This window comes from Cynocephalus volans, chromosome Y (genome assembly GCF_027409185.1).
Source record: "Cynocephalus volans isolate mCynVol1 chromosome Y, mCynVol1.pri, whole genome shotgun sequence".
NCBI classification, from domain to species: Eukaryota; Metazoa; Chordata; class Mammalia; order Dermoptera; family Cynocephalidae; genus Cynocephalus; species Cynocephalus volans.
This window is the reverse complement of record NC_084479.1, coordinates 1,907,647-1,935,167: the sequence shown is the minus strand read 5'-3', so window position 1 is coordinate 1,935,167 and position 27,521 is coordinate 1,907,647. Positions and strand designations below refer to the sequence as shown.

At 39.9% G+C, this 27,521-nt stretch overlaps 1 protein-coding gene across 1 annotated transcript in view; it reads left to right on the top strand.

Moving 5' to 3' along the window:
* The window catches only part of LOC134368952 (structural maintenance of chromosomes protein 1B-like), an 80,308-nt gene extending 53,147 nt beyond the window's left edge, over positions 1-27,161 (top strand). Inside the window, exons 15-25 of the mRNA XM_063085190.1 lie at positions 585-691; positions 3,325-3,466; positions 4,359-4,504; positions 5,925-6,078; positions 16,234-16,332; positions 19,061-19,217; positions 19,688-19,842; positions 21,052-21,203; positions 23,123-23,192; positions 26,088-26,198; positions 27,042-27,161. Coding sequence (XP_062941260.1) covers positions 585-691; positions 3,325-3,466; positions 4,359-4,504; positions 5,925-6,078; positions 16,234-16,332; positions 19,061-19,217; positions 19,688-19,842; positions 21,052-21,203; positions 23,123-23,192; positions 26,088-26,198; positions 27,042-27,161 — 1,413 coding nt within the window. The remainder of the gene's footprint in view (positions 1-584; positions 692-3,324; positions 3,467-4,358; positions 4,505-5,924; positions 6,079-16,233; positions 16,333-19,060; positions 19,218-19,687; positions 19,843-21,051; positions 21,204-23,122; positions 23,193-26,087; positions 26,199-27,041) is intronic.
* Positions 27,162-27,521: the final 360 nt, after the last annotated feature.

Below are 27,521 nucleotides of genomic sequence, written 5' to 3'. Positions count from 1 at the left end.
CTTTTTTTTTTTTTTTCTTCCCCAAAAAGATAACCGGTAATGGGATCTTATCCCTTGACTTGGTGTTGTCAGCACCACGCTCTCCCAGATGAGCCAACCGGCCATCCCTATATGGGATCTGAACCCATGGCCTTGGTGTCATCAGCAGGCCCATTCCAAATCTTTGGTTCTTAAATCTATGCTCTATTCCTCTTGTTTTTATACTGTCTAAGATGCTGTAGTATTACTCATATGAAAGAATGTTTTCTCTGTTTACATAGAATGTTATATTTTGGTATGACTAAAGTAAATGACTAAATCTTTCCGATTTTATATTAAACACTTCATAAAGCCAAAACACTTAGTAAGGCCAATTGCAAGCTTTCTTTATTGTTTTTCTGAATAAGAAATTTGAAAATAAGATGGACATAGATTGTGGAGTTAAAGGAAGAGAAAGCACTGACTCCTCAGACTACAGTAATGTTTGGTAGAATTAGTTTTTGACCTAATCCACAAAAATATAAGAGGGAAAAATTTATATTTAAGCATTTGTCTATATGTTTCCTAAAATTAATTGTTAAACCTGTTTTAAAATAATTTAAAAGGTAGAAGATGATATTTTTCAACACTTCTGTGAAGAAATTGGTGTGGAAAATATTCGTGAATTTGAAAACAAACATGTTAAATGGCAACAAGAAATTGATCTAAAAAGGTATTTTTATTAAGATGTTGGTAAGCAACTTACATGCATGTAAAAGTAATAACTATTATTTCAAAATTTACAGGAATTATGCCTGAGGTAGTTTTTATTTTAGTTCCTCCAGAAATAGCTAGTAAAAATTCATATTATACAGAGATCTAATTCTTTCATTCCATAATTTTTAAAAGAAAGCACAGATATACAAAATCAGAGAATGGGGGCATAATTACACATGTACTGGTTATTAAAAGAATAATGTAACACTAATTTGCTTTGTTGTCTGTAAATATCCGTACATGCAGATAAAATTGATAATTTTCAATAACGTATTACCAGAAGTTACCCAAAACAAGATAGAAAAATCTAAGGATGCCAGTTACCATAGGAAAATAAAGTAAAAATGCTTCCTTCCCACCCCATCCCCACATGCACCAAGCACATATGGTTTCAAAGATGAATCATCCCAGCAAAATTTAAGGGCACGGGTAACCTCAGTGTTTAATGTTTAAACAAATGTTCAATATTTGAACTGTTTCAATGTGTAGAAGAGGAAGAAAAGCATTTTTTTCTGAAATAAACAAAATATTGATGCCAAAATTCAGAAAGGTACACATAAACATCTGCCGGGCACCCTTCTAGGCACTGAGGATTAAATTTTCAACTTAAAACTGTTTGTTGGTAGTATATTGAAATAAAATTGGTTTTTGTTATTTGAATTTGTATCCTGAAATCTTGCTAAATTTATTTATTATTTCTGGTAGCTCTTTTGTGGATCCTTAGGATTTTCTACATAGTTACATTGTCAGTGAAGAAAAAGTTTTATTTCTGCCTTTCCAGTTAGTATATCTTTTATTTCTTTTTCTTGCCTAATTGTACTTGCTAGGACTCTAGTACAATGTTGAATAAAAGTGGTGTGAACAGACATCCCGCCTCATTCCCAGTCTTAGCGGAAAAGCGTTCAGTCTTTCATGATTAGGTATATGAACTTCAGAATGCCCTTTATCAGATTAAGGAAGCTATCTTCCATTCTTACTTTATAGACATTTTTTATCATAAATGAGTGAATTTTGTCAAATACTTTTTCTGGTATCTATTGAGATGATTGTATGGTTGGGTTGGGGTTTTTTTTAGTTTATTAATAGTAAATACATATAATAGTACATTATATTGATTGATTTTGGAATATTAATCCACTTTCCATACCTGGGGTGAACCAAATTGGTCATGATCTTTTTCATATGTTTTTTGGGTTTGACTTGTTCAAATTTAGTTATGTATTTTTACATCTACGTTTATGAGTGCACTGATCTGTAGTTTTCTTATAATGTCTTTGTCATGTTTTGGTATCATTGTAATGCCAGACCCATAAAATGAGCTGGGAACTGTTCTCTCCTCTTCTTTTTTCTGGAGGAGTTTGTATGGAATTGGTATTGTTTCTTCCCTAAACGTTTGGTAAAATTTGCCAATGAGGCAACCAAAGCCATTCACCGTTTTTGTGGGAAGGCTTGTGGTTTGGTTTGCTTTTTACAGCTTTTAATTTTACTAGCATTTCCAATTTATGTCAAATGATATACTGTTTTTCATTTATAACAAAAAATGTTTTCTTTTAAAACTAAACATTCCATTAATAATAATAAATGAAAATCTCCTGTTAAAAATAAGATTTCTTGAATTTTAAAAGTGAATGATTTAAAGAAATAAACAATATAGTACAGGCAATACCAGAAAGCTTTTTAATTACTAATTTTCAGTTTCCTTAATAAGACATAGTACAGTTCCAGTTATTATTTTTTTCCATTGGTGAGCTTTGCTAGTTTGTGTTTTTCAAGGAATTTGTGCATTTTATGAGTTGTCAAATTTATTAACGAAGTTATTCACAATATTTTCTAACCTTTTTAAAGTCTTCAAGGTCTATACTGATGTGCTTTCATTTCTGATATTGGTGATTTGTCCTCTCTTCCTAATATCTAGCTTAGAAGTGTATCAGTTTTATTGATCCTTTATAAGAACAGGTTGTGGTCTTATTGATTTCTCTGTGGTTTGTCTGTTTCTATGCTATTGATTTCTGCTGTTGAATGTTTCCTTCCTTCTATTTATTTTGTTTTAATTTACTCCTTTTCTGGCTTTTTAAGATGAAAGTTTACGTTATGTATTTTAGATCTCTCTTCTAACATAAGCATTTCAAGCTATGTATTTCCCTGTAAATACTGTTTAGGCCGTATCCCACAAATTTTGGTATGTTGTATTTTTATTTTCATTCTGTTCAAAATACTCTCTAATATCCCTTGTTTTTTTTTTTTTTTTTTTTTTTTTCTTTTTTTCTGTGACTCTGGGTGATTATTGTCTTTTTTATCTGTAATAGTTTATGGTTATGAATTAAAATTCATTTCACTTTCAGAGATACATATGAAAATATTTACAGATTTGAAATTACATGAGGCCTGGTGGGAAGGGGCAGTGAGTGTAGTTAAAGATGAAACAAGATTGACCAAGAATTGATAATTATTAAAGTTGAGTGAGAGCTACAAGGGGGTTCATTATAGTATTCCTCCCAGTTTTGTATTGTTTTGAAAATTCCATATGAAAAAGTTAAAAAATCACTGTACTCTGCTTACCACTTACAATGCTTGACTTTATCATACTAGACTAGAATTTGAAAAGCAAAAAACTCGGCTTAATATTCAGCTGGAATATAGTCGCAATCAGCTTAAGGAGAAACTGCAAAAGACCAACACATTAAAAGAAACTATCCAGAAAGGTAGAGAAGACATTGATAACCTAAAGAAGGTAATAATGGGTGGCTGAAGTGCCTCTCTATTGAAATTATAACATCCTTCCTTGAATAAACATGTTGAGCTCCTGAAGTGTCCTAATAGTGATAGAAGGAGTGGGGTGCAGATTTGAGAAATCCTTAAAATCAGCAGAGCTTCATGAATTATTGGATATTGAAGTGGGAGGGAGGGCAAAGGGGATGCTACCAATGACTGCTAAGTTCTAACCTGGATGATTGGTGATGGTAGGATCAGGTTAAGGAGAGAAAATTCTGGACCCTTGGAGCTTGAATTGCCTTTGTAACATCCAGATGGCAATTTCCAGCAGGTAGTTAAAGAGTACGTACATAAGGGGTGAAGTCTAGGCTGGAGATACAGATTTGGGAGTTGCTGGTTATGAGAGTAGATTGAAACCATACGGGAGTGGTTGAGAACCCCAGGCAGGGAGGGTAGGTAGTGAAGAGCCGTGGGACAACGATGGGATTCTGGAAGGTGACCAGTTAGGTTATGAGGAGAGTCAGAAGAGGTGTTATCATAGAAGCCCCAGAGTTTCAGGAGGGAGGATGTGATGAAGACTGTCAAAAAGGCACAGTCAGGAAAATGTCTGTTTAATTTCGTATTAGAGGTCATAGTAGCAAGACCACTTTCACTGGACAATGGGAACAGAAGTCAAATGGCAGTGAGCTGAGGAATGAATCCAAATGAAGGATGAAGGCAGGTAGTGATTACCAGGTTCCAAAAGCATAGAATGAGAGTGTGTCACAATCTATGATAGAGGTTCGAGCAGCACACAGAATAAAGAGACTTATCATGGAACGAATGGTTTGGTTTTATTAGTAATAAGGTAATTTATTGACCTTACTCACATAAAAGATGGTAAATCTACAGTGCAAATCCTCTCCATTCAGACTGAAGAAAACTGTCTGCAAATCGTGGATGAAGTCACGGCAAAGCGGCAGCAACTTAAAGACATATTGGTCACTCAGAAGTCCAACATTGACAAAGTTCAAACTCAACTTGAAGAGGAACGGAAGAAGTTTTTGGCTGTTGATAGGTAATTAAGAATTCATCAATTGCAAAGACCTAACTAGAGTTCTAAACATGTATACCATCAATTTGAAATTTCAAATATTGTGAGTTGTTTTTTTGTTTGTTTGTTTGTTTGCATCTGGCTGGAATGGATCCAAGGCCTTTGGTGTTATAACACCATGCTCTAACTAACTGAGCTGACCAGCCAGCCCAAACATTCTAATTTGGGGGAAAACCAAGAGAGGTAGTTAGTTGTTTAGAGTAAATGATTCTTTTTGGTGGATGAAAACATGAACCTGTATAGAGTCCCTTACCTTAAATCCTTCTTGATACTGGTATCTTCTTGTGGTACAGAGATTCCCTGTAGTCTGTGCAACATAGCATACAGCGTCAGAGAGTAGAATGTAGAGCCACACTGCCTGGTGTCATGTCCCAGCTTTGCTACTTAACATACTATGCCTTACTTTCCTCATCAGTAAAATGGGATAATAATAGTGCCTACCTTATAGAATGCTGTGAGGATTAAGTGAGTTAATATTCATATAGCACTTAGAATAGTACCTGGAACACGATGAACATACATTAGCCATGATTGTGACAATGCTTTGAATTGGCTGGCATGTCATACCAGAATGACATCTGCTTTCCTGTAGGATGGACACAACCATAAGTGATCAGATGAAATGAACTCTCTGTTTTTGCTCAGCTTCTTGGCATTTTACAATTTTCCTCACTGTCCAAAGATCTTCAGTGTTTCAGAAAGTTCTTTGTCTAAGATTCTTGAGTAGAATTAAAGTCTGTTTACTCTTGATTCTTTTACTCTTGTATTTAGTTTAAAGAAACTCATTTGTTCGTTTTCCTATTCTTGAAAACCATAGTCCTTCCTTCCTTCTTCCTCCCTCCCTCGCTCTCCTCCACGCTGTCCTCTTTCTAGGTCCCTTTAAAATCCCACATTGTTTCAGCTGGTAAAACCGAAGCCCTTACTTTCAGATAGAAGGCCTTACATTAATGGTGGTGGTGGTAAAAAAACTTCAGATTAGTAGGTGTGTAATAACTAACTTGGTAAGACATTTTTCTTGCTAAGAGACGTTTTGTCTTGGTTTGAGATTCTAAAATGTAGAGCTTATATTTAAGGGAAAAATGCAGCTTGAAAAATTATACAGATTTAAAAATAAAGTAACTAGGAAAGCACTGTATATTTGTTAACCCTGATTAAAGCAGTAATGCTTATTATTGAAAAATGTTCCCTTGGATTAACTAATTACATTCATGGCCTTTTGCGGGAGTGTTAATTTGTAAATTAGTAGCATCAATGAGAGAACTCTAGAGCTTATAGCACTAACAGGAAAAAATATTTCGTCATGGAAGTTTATAACATACATTTTTCTTCCTTGGTGGTACTTTACACAATGAGTAAAATCACTTTCATATCTGTGTATTTATAGGGAAGTGGGAAAGTTGCAAAAAGAAGTTGTAACCATTCAGACTTCTCTGGAAGAGAAACGATTAGAGAAACATAACATGCTGCTTGATTGCAGAGTTCAAGACACTGAAATAATTCTTTTGTTGGGGTCGTTGGATGACATCATTGAAGTGGAGGTATTCTATCAAATGATTTTAAAATATGTGCATTTGTATGGAAATTAATGCAATGCCCTTTGACTGCTTATTCCTTCTTTTGTTCTATAACTCCTTTAGGGGTGGGGAAGACATCTTCTTCCAGTAAGGAAAATGGGCACAATGGTTGTCACTCTAGAGGATTAGGAATTTTGTGCATTTCTCTTTTCTCTTTTGTTAATCATGTCTCCTTAGCTCTACAGGATGGATCTGTGTTTCTTACCTACATACTATATACACAAAAGAAAACAGAATTAAAGCTATTGGAGTTAAGAACATTTTTGCACAATGAACCGCAGGCTGTATGCAAGTCACCTTCCAGCAGGAGCAGTTCCCTGCACTCTCGTAACATTGTAGGTAATGTGTGGAGGGATCTTGCTCTGCACCTTCACCAACAACTGTATCAAGGTGGTTCTTGGAAGAAACAGGTCTCACTGAGTATCTCGAGGTGGTGAGAGTGCAGGGAGAGGCAAGAATGGACAGCCAAGAAATCACAAGATAAAACCCAGGCCCACTAATGGTCAACATTTCCCTGTTGGCCTTTTTTTTCTTTCTTTTTCACCACATTTCTATTATACAGCATACTTTAGGATGGTTGGAAGTATATGCCCTTACCTCTGTCCCTCATGTTAGGGAAAGATGACTGTTTAGTTCAGAAAGAATGTCTTACTATTAGCTAATCCCGAGTATAGTGAAAGTAGTTATTTATTTTGCCTCTCAAGTCATCTGTGAGTTCTTACTGAGTGTGTTAGTCAATCTCTTCTCTCTGGTCTCCCTTCCATGTCCTCCTCTCCTTTCTATGGTGCCTCCAGACACTCAGAAATTCACTCAGTTCCATTCAGTTTTCAGCTCCATAAAAGGCCTTGGGTCCTTTGGGTTATTCAGAATGAAACATCTATAAAAGAAGCTTTTCTCTTGCTAATATTGACCACTTCTCATAGCACAATTCTGGTGTGATAGTATACTGAAAAGTCTTTGTCTTTTTTCTCTGTTTTTAACAGATATCACATTCTAGACAGGAGATAAGGAAAGGAGAAGACCCTTTCCTGGCCACAAATGACATAAACCCAACTCAAATAGCTTTAAGATTAAAAAACAAAAAAAGAAAGAAAGTAGGAGTAAAAAGGGATGGGGTGGAGTGGAGGAGGTCTCGCGCATGGCTGAATCTGGGAACTTGAATGCTGCTCTTTCTTGCTCAGTATGTATTGGCTTTGTTTTCCCAGATCAACTCTCCCCACAGAGCTGGAGGTGTAAACCGCTGGCTTTGACTAGAGGGGACAAAAAACTTTCTCCTGCCCTCTCTCAAAAAAATCTTGTCAGAGAATTTGGATTGGCTTATTCTGGGTCTTGTACTCACTCTTGTGGGTGTGAAAAGAGGGGAAGGGGGGCCTGTTACCAACAGAAGTAGGTGGGAACAGAAAAACAGTACTCATTGTACTACAGAAAGAAAAAGTCTGTTTAAAAGGCAAGGTAAATTTGAAAGAGGCTTGTTATAGAATGGAATAGAGGAGGAAGCAGTTTTAATGACTGACTTCTCCATAAATGTTGGTCAGTAACAGTGTTGCTGTTCTGGTTCCATTGTTATTTCAATTACTGAACCTTCAGAATTATTCTCCAGCATGCCCACCCTCAATGTAAAATTACTTATATCTTATTAGCATGAAAGCCTTCCGTATTTATGGAAAGGTATTTCAAAGCAGGCATGGTATTAAAACTTTAAGGTGAATTCATAGTGAATTATTATCTAAAAAGAAAAGTGAGACTTCCAGTTTCCAGTTCAGCATGTAGAGGCTTGGAAGTGGCCACTCTGTCTTAACAACAAGTAAAAAGTTGAACAACATGAAAAATCAATAGTTTATTAGATTCATGAGGAATAAAGTCACAGGTCAAATTGCTGCCCCCAAATTGGAGAGACAGACAGTTGAATACACGGCATCACATTTTACCAGAGGAGAAACCCATGAGCAGAAACCTCCATGGGGAACCAGTGCTACTGGGGTAGGAAAACCTAAACTGTAGTTTCTGAATTGCTGGAGGTTCAGTGTGGACAAATCTAAGAGATAAAAAGAGAAAAAAGTCTGGTTTCAGGGGATCCAGGCACTGTGAATATCAGAGAAAAATCCCCTTATGCTTAAGGCAGGGGGAGGAGGAGAGGAACCATTCTGAGAGCCAGAGAATTCCATTGTTCTTAAGGTCTGCCCTCAGGTGAAACTACTTAACCAGAGCCTAACCTTCTGGGGTTTTATATTAGTGCCTGATTCCTCTGGGGGAAGGGAAATACCCAACTCCAGTCAACTCTAGCCACCCTGTTCCACCTAAGGGGAAAAAAATAACTGAGAAACACTTGTGAAGTTCACAGAACATGGACACAAGCTTGTAAAGACTGAGACCTAATCGTAGGAGTGTAGAATGCTTCTCCCCACAAACCTCACCACCACATTGCTAAAGGCCTGTTTATAGCAATTCCTTTTGCCCAGTACATCATGTTTGACTATCAAGAACAAAAGTACAAAACATACTAAAAGGCAAAATATACAGTTTGAATAAACAGAACTGTCATCAAAACCAGACTCAAATATGGCAGGGGTCTTGGGATTACCAGACGAGGAATGTAAAATGACTGTGATTAATAAGCTAAGGACTCTAATGGAAAAGGTAGAAAACCAGAAAGATCAGGTGGGCAGTGTAAGCAGAGAGATGGTATGTTAGTCTCTCTCTGTTGCTTTTAACAAAATACCTGGAACTGGATGATTTATAAGAAAACAAAATTTATTGTTTACAGTTCCAGCTGGGAGGCCCAAAGTCCAAGGAACACATCTGGTGAGGGTCCTCAGTGGTGGCTTTACACCAATTCAGAGGTGTCACATGGTAGAAAATGGCTGAGAGAGAGAGAACTTATATGCTCTTCTGTTAAAGCTCTCAGAACCATGCCTATAACCACATTTATTAGTCCATCCTCTAGACATGGTCCTCAGAATCTAATCACCTCTTCAAGGCCCCACCTCTCAATTACCATAATAGGATTTCCCACCCTCTTAACACTTTCACCGTGGGGACTAAGCCTCCAATCCATAATAGATGGAAATTCTAAGAGAACAATAAAGAAATGCTACAGATCAAAAACACATGAAGAACTTTTTTGGTGGGCTTATTAATAGGTTGGACATGACTGAGAAAAGGATATCTCTGAGCTTGAAGATATCTCCATAGAAACCTCCAAAACTAAAAAGTGAAGAGAAAAAAGACTGAAAAAAAAAAAAAAAAAAAAGAACAGAACAGGGACCCTCCACCCACAACCAGGCACACTGCCAGTGCCATGGGGCCTGCTCGGGATCCTGAGGTGTGGATCTGGGAACCGGACCCTCCTCCCACAACCAGGCACACCACCATCGCCACCACCAACTAGGTAAGCATGCTAAAAACATCACCTCTGTGTGGGTGGCCCACTACAGCCACCACAATAACCACGGCTGCCATGAAAGCAGCTAGATGCCACAACCACAATGCAGATGGTCTGCCAGTCTTTGGAGTGCATTGACACAGGGAGAGTCACCAGTAGAGAATAAAGAAAAGAAGAGGCTGCCTCTGTCCACAAAGCTTATCCCACTTGTCACCAGAAGAAGCATCTGCTCTACAGTAATATTGGGGGACCTGAACACACCTCTCAGCATTGGACAGGTCATCTAGGTAACAAATCAACAGAGTAACCATTACTCTTTTCAGAAAGAGAGAAGAAATCTAGGATAATTAGAGGGGGAAGCGGGGAGGGATAGGGGAAAGGGGAGAGATTGAACAAGAGGTATAAAGAATAAGTATGATTTGTAACAATATATATGCTAGTAATATTGATCTGATCAACATATGTCAATGTTGAACCCCCAAAATATGTATAATCAATTGGTTCAATAAAAAGAAAAAAAAAAAGAATAAAAACAGAATAGAATGTTCAGGAACTGTGGGAAGAGCTACAAAAGGTGTAACATATCTATAATGGGAATACCAGAAAGAGAAGAAAGAAAGTAACAGAAGACATATCGGAAACAAGGACTGAGAATTTCCTGAATTTAATGTCAGACATCAAACCACAGATCCAGAAAGCTCAGAGAACACCAAGCAGGTGTTTGGTGGTGTCTTTTTAGACAACACCAAAGGTATGCCCCATGAAATAAATAAATGACAAGTTGGACTTTATTAAAATTAAAAATTTCTGCTGTGTAAGAAACTGTCAAAGGAATGAAAAGACAAACTACAGACTTGGAGAAAATATTTGCAAAAGACATGTTTTTTTTTTTTTTTTTTTGCCTTTTCCGTGACCGGCACTCAGCCAGTGAGTGCACCGGCCATTCCTATATAGGATCTGAACCCGCAGCGGGAGCGTCGCTGCGCTCCCAGCGCCGCACTCTCCTGAGTGCGCCATGGGCTCGGCCCGCAAAAGACATATTCGATAAAAATCTGAAATATATAGACAGGCATTAAGCCCAGCTGAAGGAGCTGCTTGGAGTCTACACAGTTGTACTCCCCTAAAGGAGATGACACTGTACCCCACCCTCTGTGGCTCAGAAGCCTTCTTCACCTTCTTAGAACTGGAACTGCTACAGGAGGGTGTCCAGGGTCAGGGGGAGGGTAGCTGTGCCCTCACCCTCAGGCTAGAACTAAAGCTGCAAAGCTGCATACTCCCTTTGGGGGAATCTTAAACTACCCCTCCCAGTCCACCTATAGAGACTGAGCTGAAGGGGTGCATTGCCCCTTGGGAATTGTTGTCTTAGTTGAGAAGCTGCTTGGCTGAGCTAAGCAGCTGTGTATTCCAGGGCTGAGCTGATGTAGTGCCTCACATCCCAGGGAAACAGAGCAGTGGCTGAGCTGAGACACCTTGTTCTAGGGGCTGGACAACTCTGGTACTCTTAATCCCTGGAGCTGGACTTTTACCTAGAGACTGAGCTGCTGAGAAACCCTTCCCCCAGGGAGTGAAGTCAGCACTATGCTTCTCCCTTCCCCCCAAAGCCCAAAAAGCTGCACCCCTCCATTCTGGGTTCTTGCTGCCACTGCACCTGGCCTCAGAAGACTGAGATAGTGCTGAGTCCCTCCGTTTCAGGAGCTAGAGTCACCACTATAAGGTGCCTCATCCTCTGGGAACTGAGTGACAACTGAGCCCCATTTGCTGTGGTTCCCAAATTGCAGCAGTATTCTGCTCCCCAGGTCCAAACTTCCAGAGTACCTTTTTTCCCCCAGAGTCGAGCTAGTGCTGTGCTTCTCAGCCTGCCAGGGTCAGAGTCACAGCTAATGGAGCCCAAGCTGTCAGGAGGGCCTCAGCCACAGATCCTGGTGTGGGCAGTCGATATCTAACCCTGCTACAGCGTGTGAACCTGTACTGCAAGACCTAGGTACCCATAATGTGTTTGTGAGACCCTGAGCCCTTAAGAGCAGAAACTGTGAAACTACAAGAAGAAAACAGAGAAAATGCTACACAAAATTGGAGTAAGCGGTGCTTTTTGGAACAAGACTACAAAGGCACAGGTAACTAAAGCAAAAATAGATAAATGGGACTACATCAAACTAAAAAGCTTCTGCACAACAAAGGACACTAAACAAAGTGAAGAGACAAGGTACAGAATGGGAGAAAGTGTTTGAAAACTACACATCAGACAAGGGACTAATATCCAAAGTATATAAGTAACTCAACAGCAAAACAACCAAATTAAAAAATGGCCCAAGAATCTGAACAGACCTTTTTCAAAAGAAGACATACAAATGGCAAACAGGCACATGAAAAAATGCTCAACATCATTAATCATCAGAGAAATGCAAATTAAAATCACGAGATATCTTTCTTCAGTTAGCATAGTTCTTAACAAAAAGAGAAAAATAACAAATGCTGGTAAGGATGTGGGGGAAAAGGAACTACCTCATTGGTAGGAATGTGAATTAGTACAGCCATATTGGAAAACATTGGAGGTTCCTCAGAAAACTAAAAATTGAACTACCTTATGACCCAGCAATCTCACTAGTGGGCAATATACCCAAAGGAAACAAAACCAATATATCAAAGAGACATGTGCACTCCCATGTTCATTGAAACACTATTAACAATAGCAAAGAGATGGAATCAATCTGAATGCCCACCAACAGATGCACGGATTAAGAAAACCCTATAGGATATGTGCGCAATGGAATACTATTCAGCTATGAAACAAAATGAAATCCTGTCATTTGCAGCACCATGGGTGGAACTGGAGACCGTCATTTTAAGTGAAGTAAGCCAGGCACAGAAAAACAAACACCACGTGTATGGAAGCTAAAATGTGATTTTTATAGAAGTAGAGAGTAGAATAATGGTTTCCAGAGGCCCAGGAGGGAAGGGAGGGTGGGGGAGAGTGTGGTGGAGGGAACTGGTAGATTAACAGGTACAAAGCTATTTATTGTCTTAGTCTGTTTTGTGTTGCTATAACTGGGCAATTTATAAAGAAGAGAGGTTTATTAGGCTTACGATTCTGGGACAGCTGCATCTGGCATGGGCCTCAGACTGCTTCTGCTCATGGCGGAAAGTGGCAGGGAGCCGGCGGGTACAAGTAGATCACATGGCGAGAGAGGAAGCAAGCGAGAGAGAGGGGGGCGGTGCCAGGGTCCTATAAACAACAAGCTCTCGCAGGAACTAATAGAGTGAGAACTCATTCATTACTCCCTCCTCCCCCAGGGAGAGCATTAATCCATTCATTCACCCATGACTCAATCAGTTTCCAACACTGCCACATTGGAGATCAGATTTCCACATGAGCTTTGGAGGGGACAGCACATCCAAACTCCATCAGCGAAGCTACTTACCCTAAGTGAATTAATTTACAGTATGTGCCTGTATTAAAAGATCACCTGTACTCCATAAATATGTAGAAATAAAAATTTAAAAGAATAAAGTACTGATACATGCTACAGCATGGATGAACCTTGAAGACCTTATGCTCAGTGAAATAAACCAGACTCAAAAAGACAAATGTTATATTGTTCCACTTATATGAAGTGCCTAGAATAGTCAACAAATTCATAAAGTCAGAAAGTAGAATAGTGGTAAACAGACTGAGGGGAAGAGGGTGTGGGAAGTTGTTTTTAATAGATACAGAATTTCAGTTTGGATGATGGAAAAGTTCTGGAGATGGGCGGTGGTGATGGTTGCACAGCAGTGTGATTGCACATAACGCCACTGGACTGTACAGTTTAAACTGTACAGTTTAAATTTTACGTTTCATAGTAAATGAAAATACACTATGTTTCGTATATTTTATCACAATAAAATTAAAAGTGAGTAAAATAAAATTAAAACTTTAAAAGGAAAGAAAAAGTATAGAGAATTCTTAAAATCTAAAAATAAGAAACCAACCTGATTAAAAACTGGACCAAAGACCTAAACAGACACTTCACCAAAGAAGATATACAGATGGCTACACACCTACACCACTACACACCTATCAGAATGGCCAGAATCACCACGACACACCTATTAGGATGGCCAAAATCCAGAACACTGACAAAACTAAATGCTGACGAGGATGTGGGAGCAACAGGAATTGTCTTTCATTGCAGAAATCCCTAGAATGGTACAGCCACTTTGGAAGACATTTTGGTAGTTTCTTCCAAAACTAAGAATACTCTTATTGGGCCGGCCCATGGCTCATTTGGGAGAGTGTGGTACTGATAACACCAAGGCCACGGGTTCAGATCCCTATATAGGGATGGCCGGTTAGCGCATGTGGGAGAGCGTGGTGCTGACAACACCAAGCCAAGGGTTAAGATCCCTGTACCGGTCACCTTGAAAAGAAATAAAATAAAAAACTCTTACCATATGTTCCAGCAGTTGCATTACATGGTATTTACCCAAAGATGCTGAAAACTTATGTCCATTCAAAAACTTGCACGTGGATGTTTATAGCAGCTTTATTAATAATTGCCAGAACTTTGAAACAACCAATTTATTCTTTAGTAGGTGAATGGATAAACTGGGGTACATTCAGACAATGGAATACTATCTAGCACTAGAAAGAAATGAACTGTCAAGCCATAAAAAGACATGGAGGAAACTTAAATGCATATTTCTAAGTGATAGAAGCCAATCTGAAAAGGCTACATACTGTATGATTCCAACCATATGACATTCCAGAAAAGGCAAAACTATGGAGACAGTAAAAAGATCAGTGGTTCTCAGGAGTGAAGGATGAACAGATGGAATACAGACTTTTAGGGTAGTGAAACTACTCTGTCTGATACCTTTACCGTGGGTACATGTTGTTATGCATTTATATAAACCCATGGAAGTTACACTAACAGGAGCAAATGCTAATGAAAACTTTGGACTTCAAGTGATTATGATGTGTCGGTGTAGGTTCATCACTTGTAACAAATGGACCACTGTGGTGGGAGATGACAGTGGGGGAGGCCGTGCATGTGCGGTTCAGGGGGTATATGGGATATCCCTGTAACCTTCCTCTCAACTTTGCTGTGAACCTAAAACTGCTCTGAAAAACAAAGTATTTTTTTAAAAAGATACTTGTCCTCTTTGTGCTAGTGAAGCTACACTGGAAGATTGCATTCACTCATGATGCTTTCAAAGTCCAGGATAGTGAAGAAAACCTAGGCCAGATCATGTTGGGAAGTGAAGGTTTGGGGAATACGCTGATTCTCTTCAAATAGGTGAAGGTCTCTCATGTGGACCACACTCGTTCCTTCTGGTCCTGAGGAGAATACTAGATTTGGAGAGCAGAGGCCACTTCCTAGTAGAAAGATAGAGGGCATCTACTGGTGAGTTCCCCAATTGGAATTTCATAAGCACATCTAGTGGTGGTGGTGTAATAGTGATGCTGTACGAGATATTCTACAAAGCCCCAAATAAAACAGCATTAGATATGAGTTGTCTCTCTCCTGATGGCTTAACAGTGATCACTGGTTAAAAATGATTGTCTTACAATTGTTGTAGGAGTATTGTCTTACAACACTTGTGAGCTAGAACCTGACATTCGCCTAGAAGTTGGAGGTGTTCAGACAGAGAGTAAGTTACTTTGACCTGCCAGGGTTCTCATAGAAGATTCTTAAATTGTGGGGGAGACTTTACTAGATGACTGGTTCCCAAATCGTAATGTGCTGGGGAAGCATCTGGGAATCTTGTTGCCCAAGAGTCTGCATTTCTAACAGCTGGCAGGTGAGGCCTGCTGTCGCTAGCCCACTGACCACACTTTGAGTAGCAAGGCACCAGATGACTTACATAGAAGTTTAATACAAGACGATGTCGAATCACATAAAAAATAATCATGAGATTTAGGTTTCAACGATACATTTTGTATTCAAGTTCAACTTCTGTGTGAGCTGTTTTAACACATGTATTACATAAAATGTAGACTTAATTCCAAAAGTAGTATCATTGAGTTTGTTTTAGCTGAGAATATCTACAAAAGAGAGAGTGACAGGTTTGTTGTTTTTTCCCTCTTAATTTGTGGTTCTTGGTTTTGGCCTGAGGCCAGCCTACAGCTGAAGAAGTACTCGTTTGTTTCTTCTTTGCTATTCCTTCCTTCGTTCAGAGAGTAATGTATATGGAAATAGAAGTATATTTTGTCGGTCATTGCACTAGGCACTAAGAATACAGCAGTGAACACAATGGTCAAAAATCCTCTCTCATATTCTGGTGGGGGAGAGACATACAGACAAAATGACAAACAAGTAAAATATTTGTGTGTGAGGTGTTGATACATGCTAAAGAGAAAAATAAGGAAGGAAAGGGAATATAGGGTGTTGGTGGGGACGAGTTTGCAGTTTTAGGTGGAGAGACCAGGGATGGCCTGAAGGCAGCCAGTGAGGAGAGGAGGTGAGACCCGAAGTGGTGCAGACATCTAGGGGAGGTTGTCCAGGCAGACGGCAGTGTGCCAGCCCCGAGGTGGTCGTGTGCCTGCTGTGCTCAAGAAGGCCAGTGTGGTTGGAGCAGAGTGAGCACGGGACACGGGTGCATGATGAAATTAGGTGACCAGGGCCCAGGTCATCGTGGCCTTAAAGGCCTCCATTGTTAGCTTTTAATCTGAATGAGTTGACAAGGAACTGGAGGGCTGGGGGCTGACAGATGAATAGAGATCACCATTTCAGAAAGCAGTTTCACATGTTTTTCAGTTGGGAACCGAAGCAGAAAGTACGCAGGCAACAGGTGATATCTATGAAAAAGAAGGAGCCATCGAAATAGACTACAGCTCTCTAAGTGAGGATTTGAAGGTAATTGAAAGATTTCAATTGTTTCTAAGTCATAGTAATATGGAATATAGTATTTAAATATCACAGGAAGACACTTAGATGATCGAGTTTTTCTTTTTAAAGTAGATTTCCCTAATGGATTTTGAAGTATACAAAGGAAAAACAGTTTTTCTATACTCAACAACACTTCTGACACCAAATATGTGGTTTTTTTCCATACCAAGCAATTCTCTGATTCTCTGAATACCACCTTGGCATTCTGCGATTCAGCTGAATTCCAACACTATCTGCCTGGACTTAGTATCAGATCCCACAAGTTAAGGGCTAAGTCCCACAAGACTGCTCATACTTTAGACACCAGTTACAAGTCAAGCTTCCCCTACTTCTGACCAACTGACTTCTGACCAATTGGGGGATCCCACCACCTCCTTAGGTTTGATAATTTGCTAGAATGATTCAGAGAACTCAGCGGAATATTTTAATTACATTTGCTGGTTTATCACAAAGGAATAAAACTCAAGAACAGCCAAATAGAAGAGATGCATAGGACCAGGTATGGGAGTGGGATGCAGAGTTTCCATGTCCTCTCTCATACCCCCTCCAGGTTCACCACCTTCCCAGCATGTCCATGTGTTCACCAACCCAGAAGCTGTTCAAACCACATTATTTGGGGATTTTGTGGAAGCTTCACTATGTAGCCACGATTGAGTAAATCACTCGTCCCTGGTGATTATATACTCAATCTCCAGCCTCTCTCCCCTCCCCAGAAAGGAGAGGCTGGGGTTGGTTCCTCTGGCAACCAGGAGTCAGCTCATCAACATAAACTCTGGTTTGTTGGAAAGGGGCTTATTATGAATAACGAAAAATGCTCCTCTCACCTCTGTCACTCAGGAAATTCCAAGGGTTTTAGAAACTCTGTGCCAGGAATCAGGACAAAGACCAGAGATATATTTATTATATCACAGTATCACAAAATGGCAGTAAATAGGTTACTTTTCTAATGTTTGTATCATCGTGTCTCTGTGTGTTCTGCAGAACACTAGTACCGTGACATGTCTAGCCAAAGAAAAGTTTCTGTGGTCAGGTTGAGAAGTCCTGCATCAACAAAAGTAGCCAAATCCAGCATCCTGAACTTGCCCTGTCAGTGTGCCAATGCAGTACCCTCAGTAGGTACAGGGGCTTCTCCAGAGTGCCGTAGGTGATAGTGTAGCCATTGCCCCACAGCTGCAGAGCAAAGACCTGCAATGCAGCTTCATAGTCCCTTAATTAAGCACCTCTGGTTCGTTTCTCATGAGGTCAAAATACTGCAGCCAGTCTTGGCTTTCCAGCCACAGCCACAACCTTCAGAGGAGAGAGAGGCTGCCTTTTGTAGTGGTGCTGTTCCAAGACTGAAAAAGTTCTTTCTACCAAGCCCCAGTAATTGTCTTCTCCTCCCAGTGGCCTAAATGGAGCCACATGTTCACTCCTGAGCCAATCACTGTGAGGGAGGGGGCGGTAGTCTCTGTCTTAGACCAAGCAGGCCCACCCCTATCTACTACCTAGGATCTATGAGGCAGAGATGGGCCTACCTGGTCAAAAGCATGGGCTGTGATGGAAAGGAAGAAATGAGAGTGGATGCTGAGGAGCGATACCCACCACATCTTTTTTCTTTTTTAAAAAGGACCGACCGGTAAGGGGATCTTAACCTTTGACTTGATGTTCTCAGCACCACGCTCACCCAGTGAGCAAACCGGCCATCCATATATGGGATCTGAACCCGTGGCCTTAGTGTTATCAGCACCACACTCTCCCGAGTGAGCCACCGGCCGGCCCCCACCACATCTTTTCACTTCATATGTTAATATATTTTATTAGATTTGCTGGACTCTTTGATTATATTTGTGGCACCTTTTGGCAATCAGAAAGAAGATTTTGTCCTTTCCCACCTCATTACTGAGTAAACGTTTTCTTCCCGTTTATGGTTTTCTTTTGTTTTCATTTACCTCTGTAATTCATCTGAAATTTATTTTAGTTTATGGTATGAGTTAAGAATCTATTTTTTAAAAAGGGCCCAAGTTAACTAATTTACTCGCCAGCATTTTTCAAATACTCTCTTCCCAGTGAATTAAAATGTCACCTTTACCATGTATTAATTAACCCTCTTTGGGAGGTGAAGAAACTTTTCCTGGACGGGCATGCGACACACTTTCTCTTCCCTCCTCCCTTGAGTGTGTTCTATTCACCATTCACGTTTCAGGCTGTCACCTGCTCTAGCTGGGCTGGATCTCTCTCTGCCCCGTAGTACCTATGCTTGCCCTGTTAGTGGTCTTTTCACCCTGTTGTAAATGCCAGTTTATATTTCTGACTACCCTGTGAGCCCTTTAAAGGCAAAGATGACAGTTTCCATCATTGAATCCTCAATGTCTAATACATAGTAGATGATCAATATTTTTAACAAGTAAATAAAGGTGATATATAAACTTGTGCTTTTTAGCCAGATTAACAAATAAGAAGGTAAAGTGCATTCCAAGAGAGTAGTATATACAACACTAGAGCCATAAAAGAGCACAGCAGACTCAACACAGCCGACTCAGGAAGCTACAAACACTGTGGTGCGACTGCAGCTCCAGGCTCAGAGAGGGCTTTGGGGAGGGTGGTGCACAGAGGGAGCTGGTAGGGCCAGATGGTGAAGGGCCCTGCATGTGTGCCTTACCTTAGCAATCTGGATGTAAAAGGCATGACCATCACTGTTGTTCTTTGCCAATAATAGGCTTTACAAACTGATAAAGAAGTCGAGGCCCACCTTAGATTCCTACTGCAGCAGATAGCATCCCAGGAAGATGTTCTGTGCAAGACAGCAGCCCCAAACCTACGAGCCAAGGAGAACTTAAAGACTGCCAGAGACAAGTTGCAAGAATCCACAGATGGTGAAATTGCATTTAGCTGTTAATAAGATCATATTCATGGGTGTTGTGATTTCTTTAACACTTGACAACAATCCCCCAGATTCTGCCTTTCTCTTTTTTTATTATATATATTTATCTCTATTGTCTTAATGTGTGTGCTTTTAATACTGAATCACTAATTGCTTCCTTTTTGAAAAATTGCTTAATTTAAAACATGTTGGTTATTTTAGAACAGATTTTTGAAATACCAGTAAAATTTATTAAATACTTGTTAGAATTTGTCAATATTAGTTAGAAATTATCCCTATTAGAAAAAGGGCTCATCAATTGTAAAAGCCATGCCTTAATATTAATTGAGGTATTTTGAAGGTAGATTTACGCGAGACAACCAAACTCGAAATCTAATTTTAAAAGTATTTTATGCTTTAAAGTTTAAATAAGAGAAGCCCCCTCAGTGGTTTCCAAAATAAAGAACATTGATTTTCTCTTAGCTTTTGAGGCCAGCAGAAAGGAAGCCAGAATGTGTAGGCAAGAGTTTGAACATGTGAAAAAAAGGAGATACGATCTTTTCAGCCAGTGTTTTGAGCACGTCTTAATCTCAATTGATCAAATCTACAAGAAGCTCTGCAGAAACGACAGTGCCCAAGTATGTATTTTTCACCCCAAAATACTATTGGGAATTTTGTATTATTGATAGTGGTTTTTTTCTGGTGGGAAATAAACAAACACTGCCACATTATTTGAGTGACTTGCTTATAGGGCAAAGTCAGTTCATGAAGATTGGTTCTCTAATGACCTGTTTTTAGATCCCATTCACTCTACACTGGCCAGCCTGGACAAAACTCTGGGCCTGTCTCTTCATCTAAAAAAACGAGTGGGTTAGATCATTTGGTTTCCAGGTTCTCTTGAGTTCTGAAATTCTGTTGTCTGGTACTAATTTAGTTTTATAGAATTGTAGGTCTGTATGGTAAAGGTAGGGTCATGTAGAAGACCTTGGGAAAACAGTTGATTTGTGAAGTTGAACAGAGTAACAAGTGAGAGAAAGAACTAAAGGTAGGACTCAAATCCAGATATGTCCCTTTTAATGACAGCCTCTTTGCTACAACCACCCACTGCATTATAAACATCCATAGCAAATACTTGTGGAATTGAGTGTGGAATAGAGATGTAGGTCAGGACTTACTACCTGCTCTGGTTTTGTTTTCTTTTTCTTTTTCTTTCTTTCTTTCTTTTTTTTTTGATGACTGAGACTTGGTCCTGGATCAGATATTTTGAATTTCAACTGAAAATAACATACTAATTTTCAGTAAAGTAAGATTAAAATAAACCCATTAACTCCTTGAGAACAGGAGTCATCTCTTTATTTACAGTGCCTGGCCCACAACTGACATTCAATAAATGTTTGATGAATAAACCAGTGAGTCAATTGAATAAAGACTGTTTTTATAAGACAATGGCATATGCTGCAGAGGTTAGAATGGCAGTCTGGTGGCAAGGCCTGATCCTTGGACATGTTAGTACGTTTTCCCTCTTTCCTCTACCCAGACAACCCTGTTGCCTGTGATTACATGTAGAACTTAAATACATTACTTACAGGCATTGGTATTTTTACATCAAAATTGAGGAAAACCTAGGGCTGGCCAGTTGGCTCACTTGGGAGAGTGTGGTGCTGACAACACCAAGTCAAGGGTTAAGATCCCCTTACTGGTCACCTTTAAAAAAAAAAACTTTTTTTTTTTTAAATTGAGGAAAACCTAACCAATAGAATATTTTGCATTTAAACTCTGTGGCAGCCCCAAGTTGAAACTTACTAGTTGCTTTTCTAATGTTGCTAAATAACTAAAATGCGTTTCAGGCATTTCTTAGCCCGGAGAACCCTGAAGAACCTTACTTGGAGGGAATTAGCTATAACTGCATAGCACCAGGGAAACGATTTATGCTGATGGACAATTTGTCAGGGGGAGAAAAGTGTGTGGCAGCGTTGGCTCTCCTGTTTGCTGTGCACAGGTAAGGCCACAACAAGCTACTCGGTTTTGTGTAAGGGCAGAAACCAAGCAGACCATCTTATAAAAGACGTATTAACTATTTGTCTTCATTAATATTTACTAATGTGATACAAAACTCTTCTTCAGCCAGACAATTCAAGTTATGTTTTAGGCCTGCAACAATGTAGACAGCAAATCTAAGAGAGTTCAGTCTTTGACAGATTTTTATTCAGTTTCTATTATCAATAGTTGCTATATTCCAGCTTTCTAGAAAAGAAAGAAAAATATTTTGAATGGCCAAATGTGACATCAGGATTGCCAGGAAACAAAGACAACAAACAAAAAGTAGTCCAACTTGTACATTATTTTCCTAGTCCATATTCAGAGATCTGCTGTTTAGTAAAGAATGGTAAGCTAAGTATTTGTTTTAAAAAGTATTTAACCTCCTTATTTCCTCTGATGATGGTGATACTGTTTCTTTGTAAAATAAATCAAGAAACAAAAAGTTAACTAAAATTAAGGCAAATAATAGCTTTCACCATTCACAGCATTAGATGAAGATCTGAGCCATAGACGATGCTGCCTCTCTATTTCCGTGACGAGGAACATATACAGGAGTGTGACAACCCTTGTTCACTGGTCTCAAGAAGGAAAAGGAATAGGTCACCACAGGAAAGGGAGAAAAGACCATTATGGCAGGGGGACTGTGGGAGAGCAGGAGGCAGGTTCTGTACAAGGAATCTTAGCAGAATAAGACTGTTACCATCCATTTATTCAACAATATTTACTAACTATTTACTGTGTGCCAGGTGCTACTGCAGACACTGGGGAGACAGCTGTGAACAAAACAAAATGCCTGCCTCAGATACTTCATTTTAGTTGGGGAAGACAGATAGTAAATAGGGTATATTAGTAAACTAATTCTCTTATATAGAGAATATTAGAAAATCACAAGTCCTATAGAGGGGAAAAAAAAAAGTAGGAAATGGAGATAGTGAGTAGCGTAGAAGGGTTTGTGGTATTAAAGAGTTTCAGGAAGGCCTGTTTGAGAGGGTAACATTTGAGCAGTGATTTGAAGGAATTATGGGAGCAAGTTGTAGATAGCTACGGGAAGAATGTTCTAGATGTGAGGAGTAGCAAGTGTCAAGGCCCTGAGGCCAGAGTGAGCCTGGCATGTGTGAAGAATAGGCTTTATGCAGCAGTGGCAGGCACAGGGTTTGAAAACTACTGTGACAAGGTGAAAGATGGTGATGGGTTGGACCAGGATGAGAACAGAAGTTTGAGCTGGCAGAACTTACTGACAGACAGGGCGTGGAGTGTGAAGGACTGATGACTCCATGGATTTTGGCCTAATCAACTAGAGTGATAAGAGCTGCAGTAAGAGGCAGCTTACTACAATACCACAAGAGGGAGTAGTTTTGGAAGGGCAGGTAAGGAGTTTGATTTTGGATGACTGTGAGATGCTGGTTAGACCCCTACGTGGAATTGTTGAGTAAGCAGTTGGACATGTGAGGCAAGAGTTCAGAAGGATTGGTAGAAGTACTGGGAGCTGTCAGTATTTGGATGGTATTTAAAACCTTGAGACCAGATGGAATCACCAAGGGAGTTAATTAGAGACAAGAGAGCCCTAAACCCTTAGCCCTGAGGGCACGGCCATGTTCAAGGTCAGAGAGATGAAGTGTTAGCAGAAGAAATGCAGAGGGAGCAGTGGGTGAGGGCAGTAGACTGTGTCATCCTAGTGTTTTAAGGAGCGGGGATGACTGAGTACTCCTTGCATAGGTCACACAGGATGAGCATTGGATTTAGCAACATAAAGGTCATTGATTACCCAGACAAAAGTATCCAAAAGGATGTGTTTTATTCTGACTAATGTTGTTAATGCTTTCCTCCAAGTCTTTTGTAAAACAGAAAATTGTAACTTTACTGTTTTTTTTTTCCTAGTTTTCGGCCTGCTCCATTCTTTGTTTTAGATGAAGTGGACGCATCCCTGGACAATACTAACATTGGCAAAGTAAGTTTCTTTCTGCTTTTAATTTTCAACACAATATTTATAATTGCAGTCAGAAGACAGTTTACCTTGAACAAACAGGGTTGTGGGACAAGCAATGATAATTGCTGAATAAAAATCAATACTTTAAAAATCTGAGTTAAGGGCCGACCCCGTGGCTCACTCGGGAGAGTGCAGTGCTGGGAGCGCAGCGGCGCTCCCGCCGCGGGTTCGGATCCTATATAGGGATGGCTGGTGCGCTCACTGGCTGAGCGCGGTGCGGGCAGCACCAAGCCAAGGGTTACGGTCCACTTACCGGTAAAAAAATCTGAGTTAAATATCTAAAAGCAAGGTGATTGTTTTCATTACAGGTTTAGGGGACCCTCAAGATTTGATAGGAAATCAACACAGAGGTCAGATGAGGATCACTGTGCTCTACCAGCAGCATTACTACCGCCATAACTTGCTTCTCCCAAATCTAGATATTGAGAACTAGAGGGCAACTAATAGCAGGCCACAGGGTTTTATCTCATGGATCAAATTAGTTGTTTAATAAAGTCTGTGAATAGCAGCACTAAATAAAATTCTACCTTCCCAATTTTATCAAAACTTACTTGGGCATGATCCTGTTTTCAGTATTTCAGACAGTGAGGGAGCTAAGGTCACAGTTTAACTTGCAAGTTAAATTTTAGGCAGCATTCAAAGACCAATGGGTAGTTTGTACAGAGCCAACTAAAGACCCAGGCTCGCAGCTCACATAGCTTGACTGTAATTAGATTGAATTTGGGAAAGGCGAATGGGGTCAGTCATGGAACATGAACAAAGGACAAAGGCAAACCCTGGCAGTGCCCGTCACTACCCAAAGCAGGGACAGCTCCAACCTGCAGAGTTGCAGTATCATGGTCCTACTGCTAGGGCCATCCATTTTTGGAGGTGGATGAATTAGACTGTCCTGGTTCTGATTCCAGGCCCACCCACCTTCCAGAAATGACTGGGCTTTGCACTTACGGCTGCTTACAAGAAGGCTGTCCTGGTCACGCTGGCAGATACAGTTCTCATTACTTACTTGTAAACTGGCATTCTGTTTTATAACCTAGTTTTGTGAGCTTGGCTTATCTTCAGTCTTAGGGTGCTGCCCAGTGGGTTCTGTGCCTCTGAAGCTGACTTCCCTGATTTCTTACTATGTTGAGTCTCACGTGAGATGCCTGGGCGAGTCATGGGACATTACCAAGCCGCAGCCTGAGATACCTTCTTATGGCATGAATGTAGTCTCTCAGCATTTCCCAAGTTGTATTCATCTAACCCAAATCTTTCTAGGACCCCTCCTTTTTTTTTTTTTTTTTTGGTCTTTTTCGTGACCGGTACTCAGCCAGTGAGTGCACCGGCCATTCCTATATAGGATCCGAACCCGCGGCGGAAGCGTCACCGCGCTCCCAGCGCCGCACTCTCTCGCGTGTGCCATGGGCTCGGCCCTAGGACCCTCCTTTTTTAATATGGCACAGGATACTCAAGGATATCACATGAACTCCACACCACACAAAAATGTCTATGCCAGAAACTTCATGGTAACTGGGAGAAGAAGAAAACACATGAGCAAGAGAAAATCCTGATTTGTCTCTCTTGAATGACAGCAGTCTGCATCAGCTGACTGGACTCCTTGGCCTGACCCATTTGGGAGAAATCTCCCCTTAGAAGGTTAATTTTTGTACTTTGTATCCCATATTCTGTGGAGCAGGAAATCTTTGTGAATTGCTGCTTTTTTTGGTTGCATTTAAGGTATCCACATCTTCCAGCAAAATTTAGATGTTTGCACTGGTGGCATCTCCAGGGACTAGGCCTTACTTAAGACTTCCATTAGCACCTATCCTATGTATTAAAACCTCTTAATTTCCATTATCCCTTTGAGATTTATGATCCTGGCACTCCGTTGCTGAATTGAGTGTGAGCGCTTATGTACTATGAGCAACTATGAAGCAGCCTCCACTCCTTGTGATCAGGGTGCCCAACATTTACTCTCCAAGCAAAATGCATGCCGTACATCTTTGCATCCTATCTCCTTTTCTTTTCCTCTCACTACCCCAAGCCTTTTTTTAGTCCTGTATCATAGTAGCTACGATTAGTTAGTTGCCTGTAATGCTGGCATTCCTTCTGTGAATTCAGCCTCTTAGCTGAGAGCAGTTTCCTTCCTCGCCCATCATTCACCTTAGCTGGTGACTCACTCCTCAAAGGAAACTGCTGTTCCTGCTTCCAAAGCCTGTTTCCAGTGTTCTGGGGTGCAGCCAGGACCGATACACACACAGACCCACTCCAGCCCTCAGAGAGGTCTAGGGAGTGGGCAAGTATCATTAGACTGTTGCTACTTGGAGTCTAAGTTCTTCTCTGTCGTTCTCCAAGCTGTAAGTAGTTTGTTCACCAAGGCTCATTTCTGTCCAGTATATTTTGCTCATAGTCTCATTTCCTTTTGGAATTGAGCTTCCGGAGGAGCCGAAGTTTACCTCTAACCAAATGTCTGGATTATGGATACGTATTCAATTGCCATGTATTTCCCATCTTCAGGGCTTGAGTTGGCAAAATAGTAAGTTGGAAGTTTAAATACCAGTTCTTCACTCATAAAATGTCTCATTATAAAGGCTGATTCACATGAGAGTATCTCAAGTTAGAGCTGTATTCATTAACATATTCTTAAAGTTTTAGATCACAGGTTTAATGAAGTTCATTTTTTTTACTTACTTCTTATATTTTAGAATCTAAACTATTTCCATGGCTGCAATTGTGGTGGATTTACTGAATTACCAGAGAGGCAAGTGAGTGCCTATCACCTAAAATGGGCAGACTCAGAGACATGCAGAATCACTGTCCCCAAAGTCCAAACAAGGCCTATCCTTGCTGACAAAATGTGTGCTTTTTATTTCCACCCAGGTATCAAGTTACATCAAAGAGCAGACTCAAGAACAGTGTCAGATGATCATCATTTCCTTAAAAGAAGAGTTCTATTCCAGAGCTAATGCGCTAATAGGCGTCTATCCAGAGGTAAAGCTCAATTACGGGGGAGAGGAGAAACAGCTATAAACCCACCTTAGTACTCCTATAGCTACAGGCCTTTCCTTTTATAACTAAAAGTTCCAAATGAAGTTTGTAGATACCGTTTGACTTCCGCAGTAAATAAATATAGGCTGAAATGATTTTTTAATCAAATAAGACTTAAAAGTAACTATTCAGATATTTACCTATGACAGTACATGGAGATTTAAGATATATCTTAAGTGAAAGAAGCAAATTGAAAATTACAGAATAGTAGTAGTTTTGTTTCATAAAATAATAGTACACATTAACTTGCAGAGAGTAACCTGTTAATATTATAGTTCACATTTCAGTCATGTTTGAATGTTTGAAGCAAAACAAATTCACCATGATAGAACAAAGAACCATTTATCTTCCAAAAGTATCACAGGATAAAACAAAAGAACTCACTAGACGTTCCAGGTTGATAGTAACTTTTAGATTGTGAACACACCTTTCTTAAGCCATCCACAATACTTACCTGAGCTAATGGAGCAGAGCAACTAGTTGAAGTCATTTGGTTTTTGGGCAGTTGGGTTTACCTCCTGAGTTTTCCTTTAAGCTAAGATAAAAATTAATTTACAGAATGTCAGGGAACCACCTGGAAATATGTCATGTGAGATATGGAAAATCTCATACCAGATAATATTTTAAAAAACAAGTGATATAAATGCAGATAACTGATACCTTTTTAGGTACAAAGAGTTTCCTTTTTAATGCAAATCCAGACTCACTAATAGCTCTTATTTTACTTTAATAATACTTTTTCCCTATTAGGGGAACTGGCTTTTAACTGTCTTTTCTCCATTTCAGTATGATGACTGCATGTTCAGCCGAGTTTTGACCCTAGATCTTTCTCAGTATCCAGAACCTGAAGACCAACAAAGCAGCAAGAGACATGGAGAGTCCCGTGAGAACCTAGAGTGCCCTTGAGCACCTGCCAGCTCGAAGAGCAAACAGGACAGTCCTATAGTGGTCAGGTTAATCATTGTTTAGTTCCCACTCTGAAACTCAACCAGCTCTTGAATAACAAACTTCTGGAGCAAGCAGGACCAACCTGGTGTGCCGTTTAAGGAAAAATCTTAGTTGTTCTAGCTAGAGGCTGTGAGCTCATTTCAGTGAAGGAGTGTTCAGGCCCCACTGCAGTAGGGAAAGTTTTCTATGAGAGTCAGCATTGAATGAGCTTAAGTGGAAAAAAAAAAAAAAGTATAATTTTCTACCATAATTTTAACTTCTGCATTGAAACAAGCTAGTCAGAAGAACTTTGAATTCTGTATCATCTTCACTCTGGTC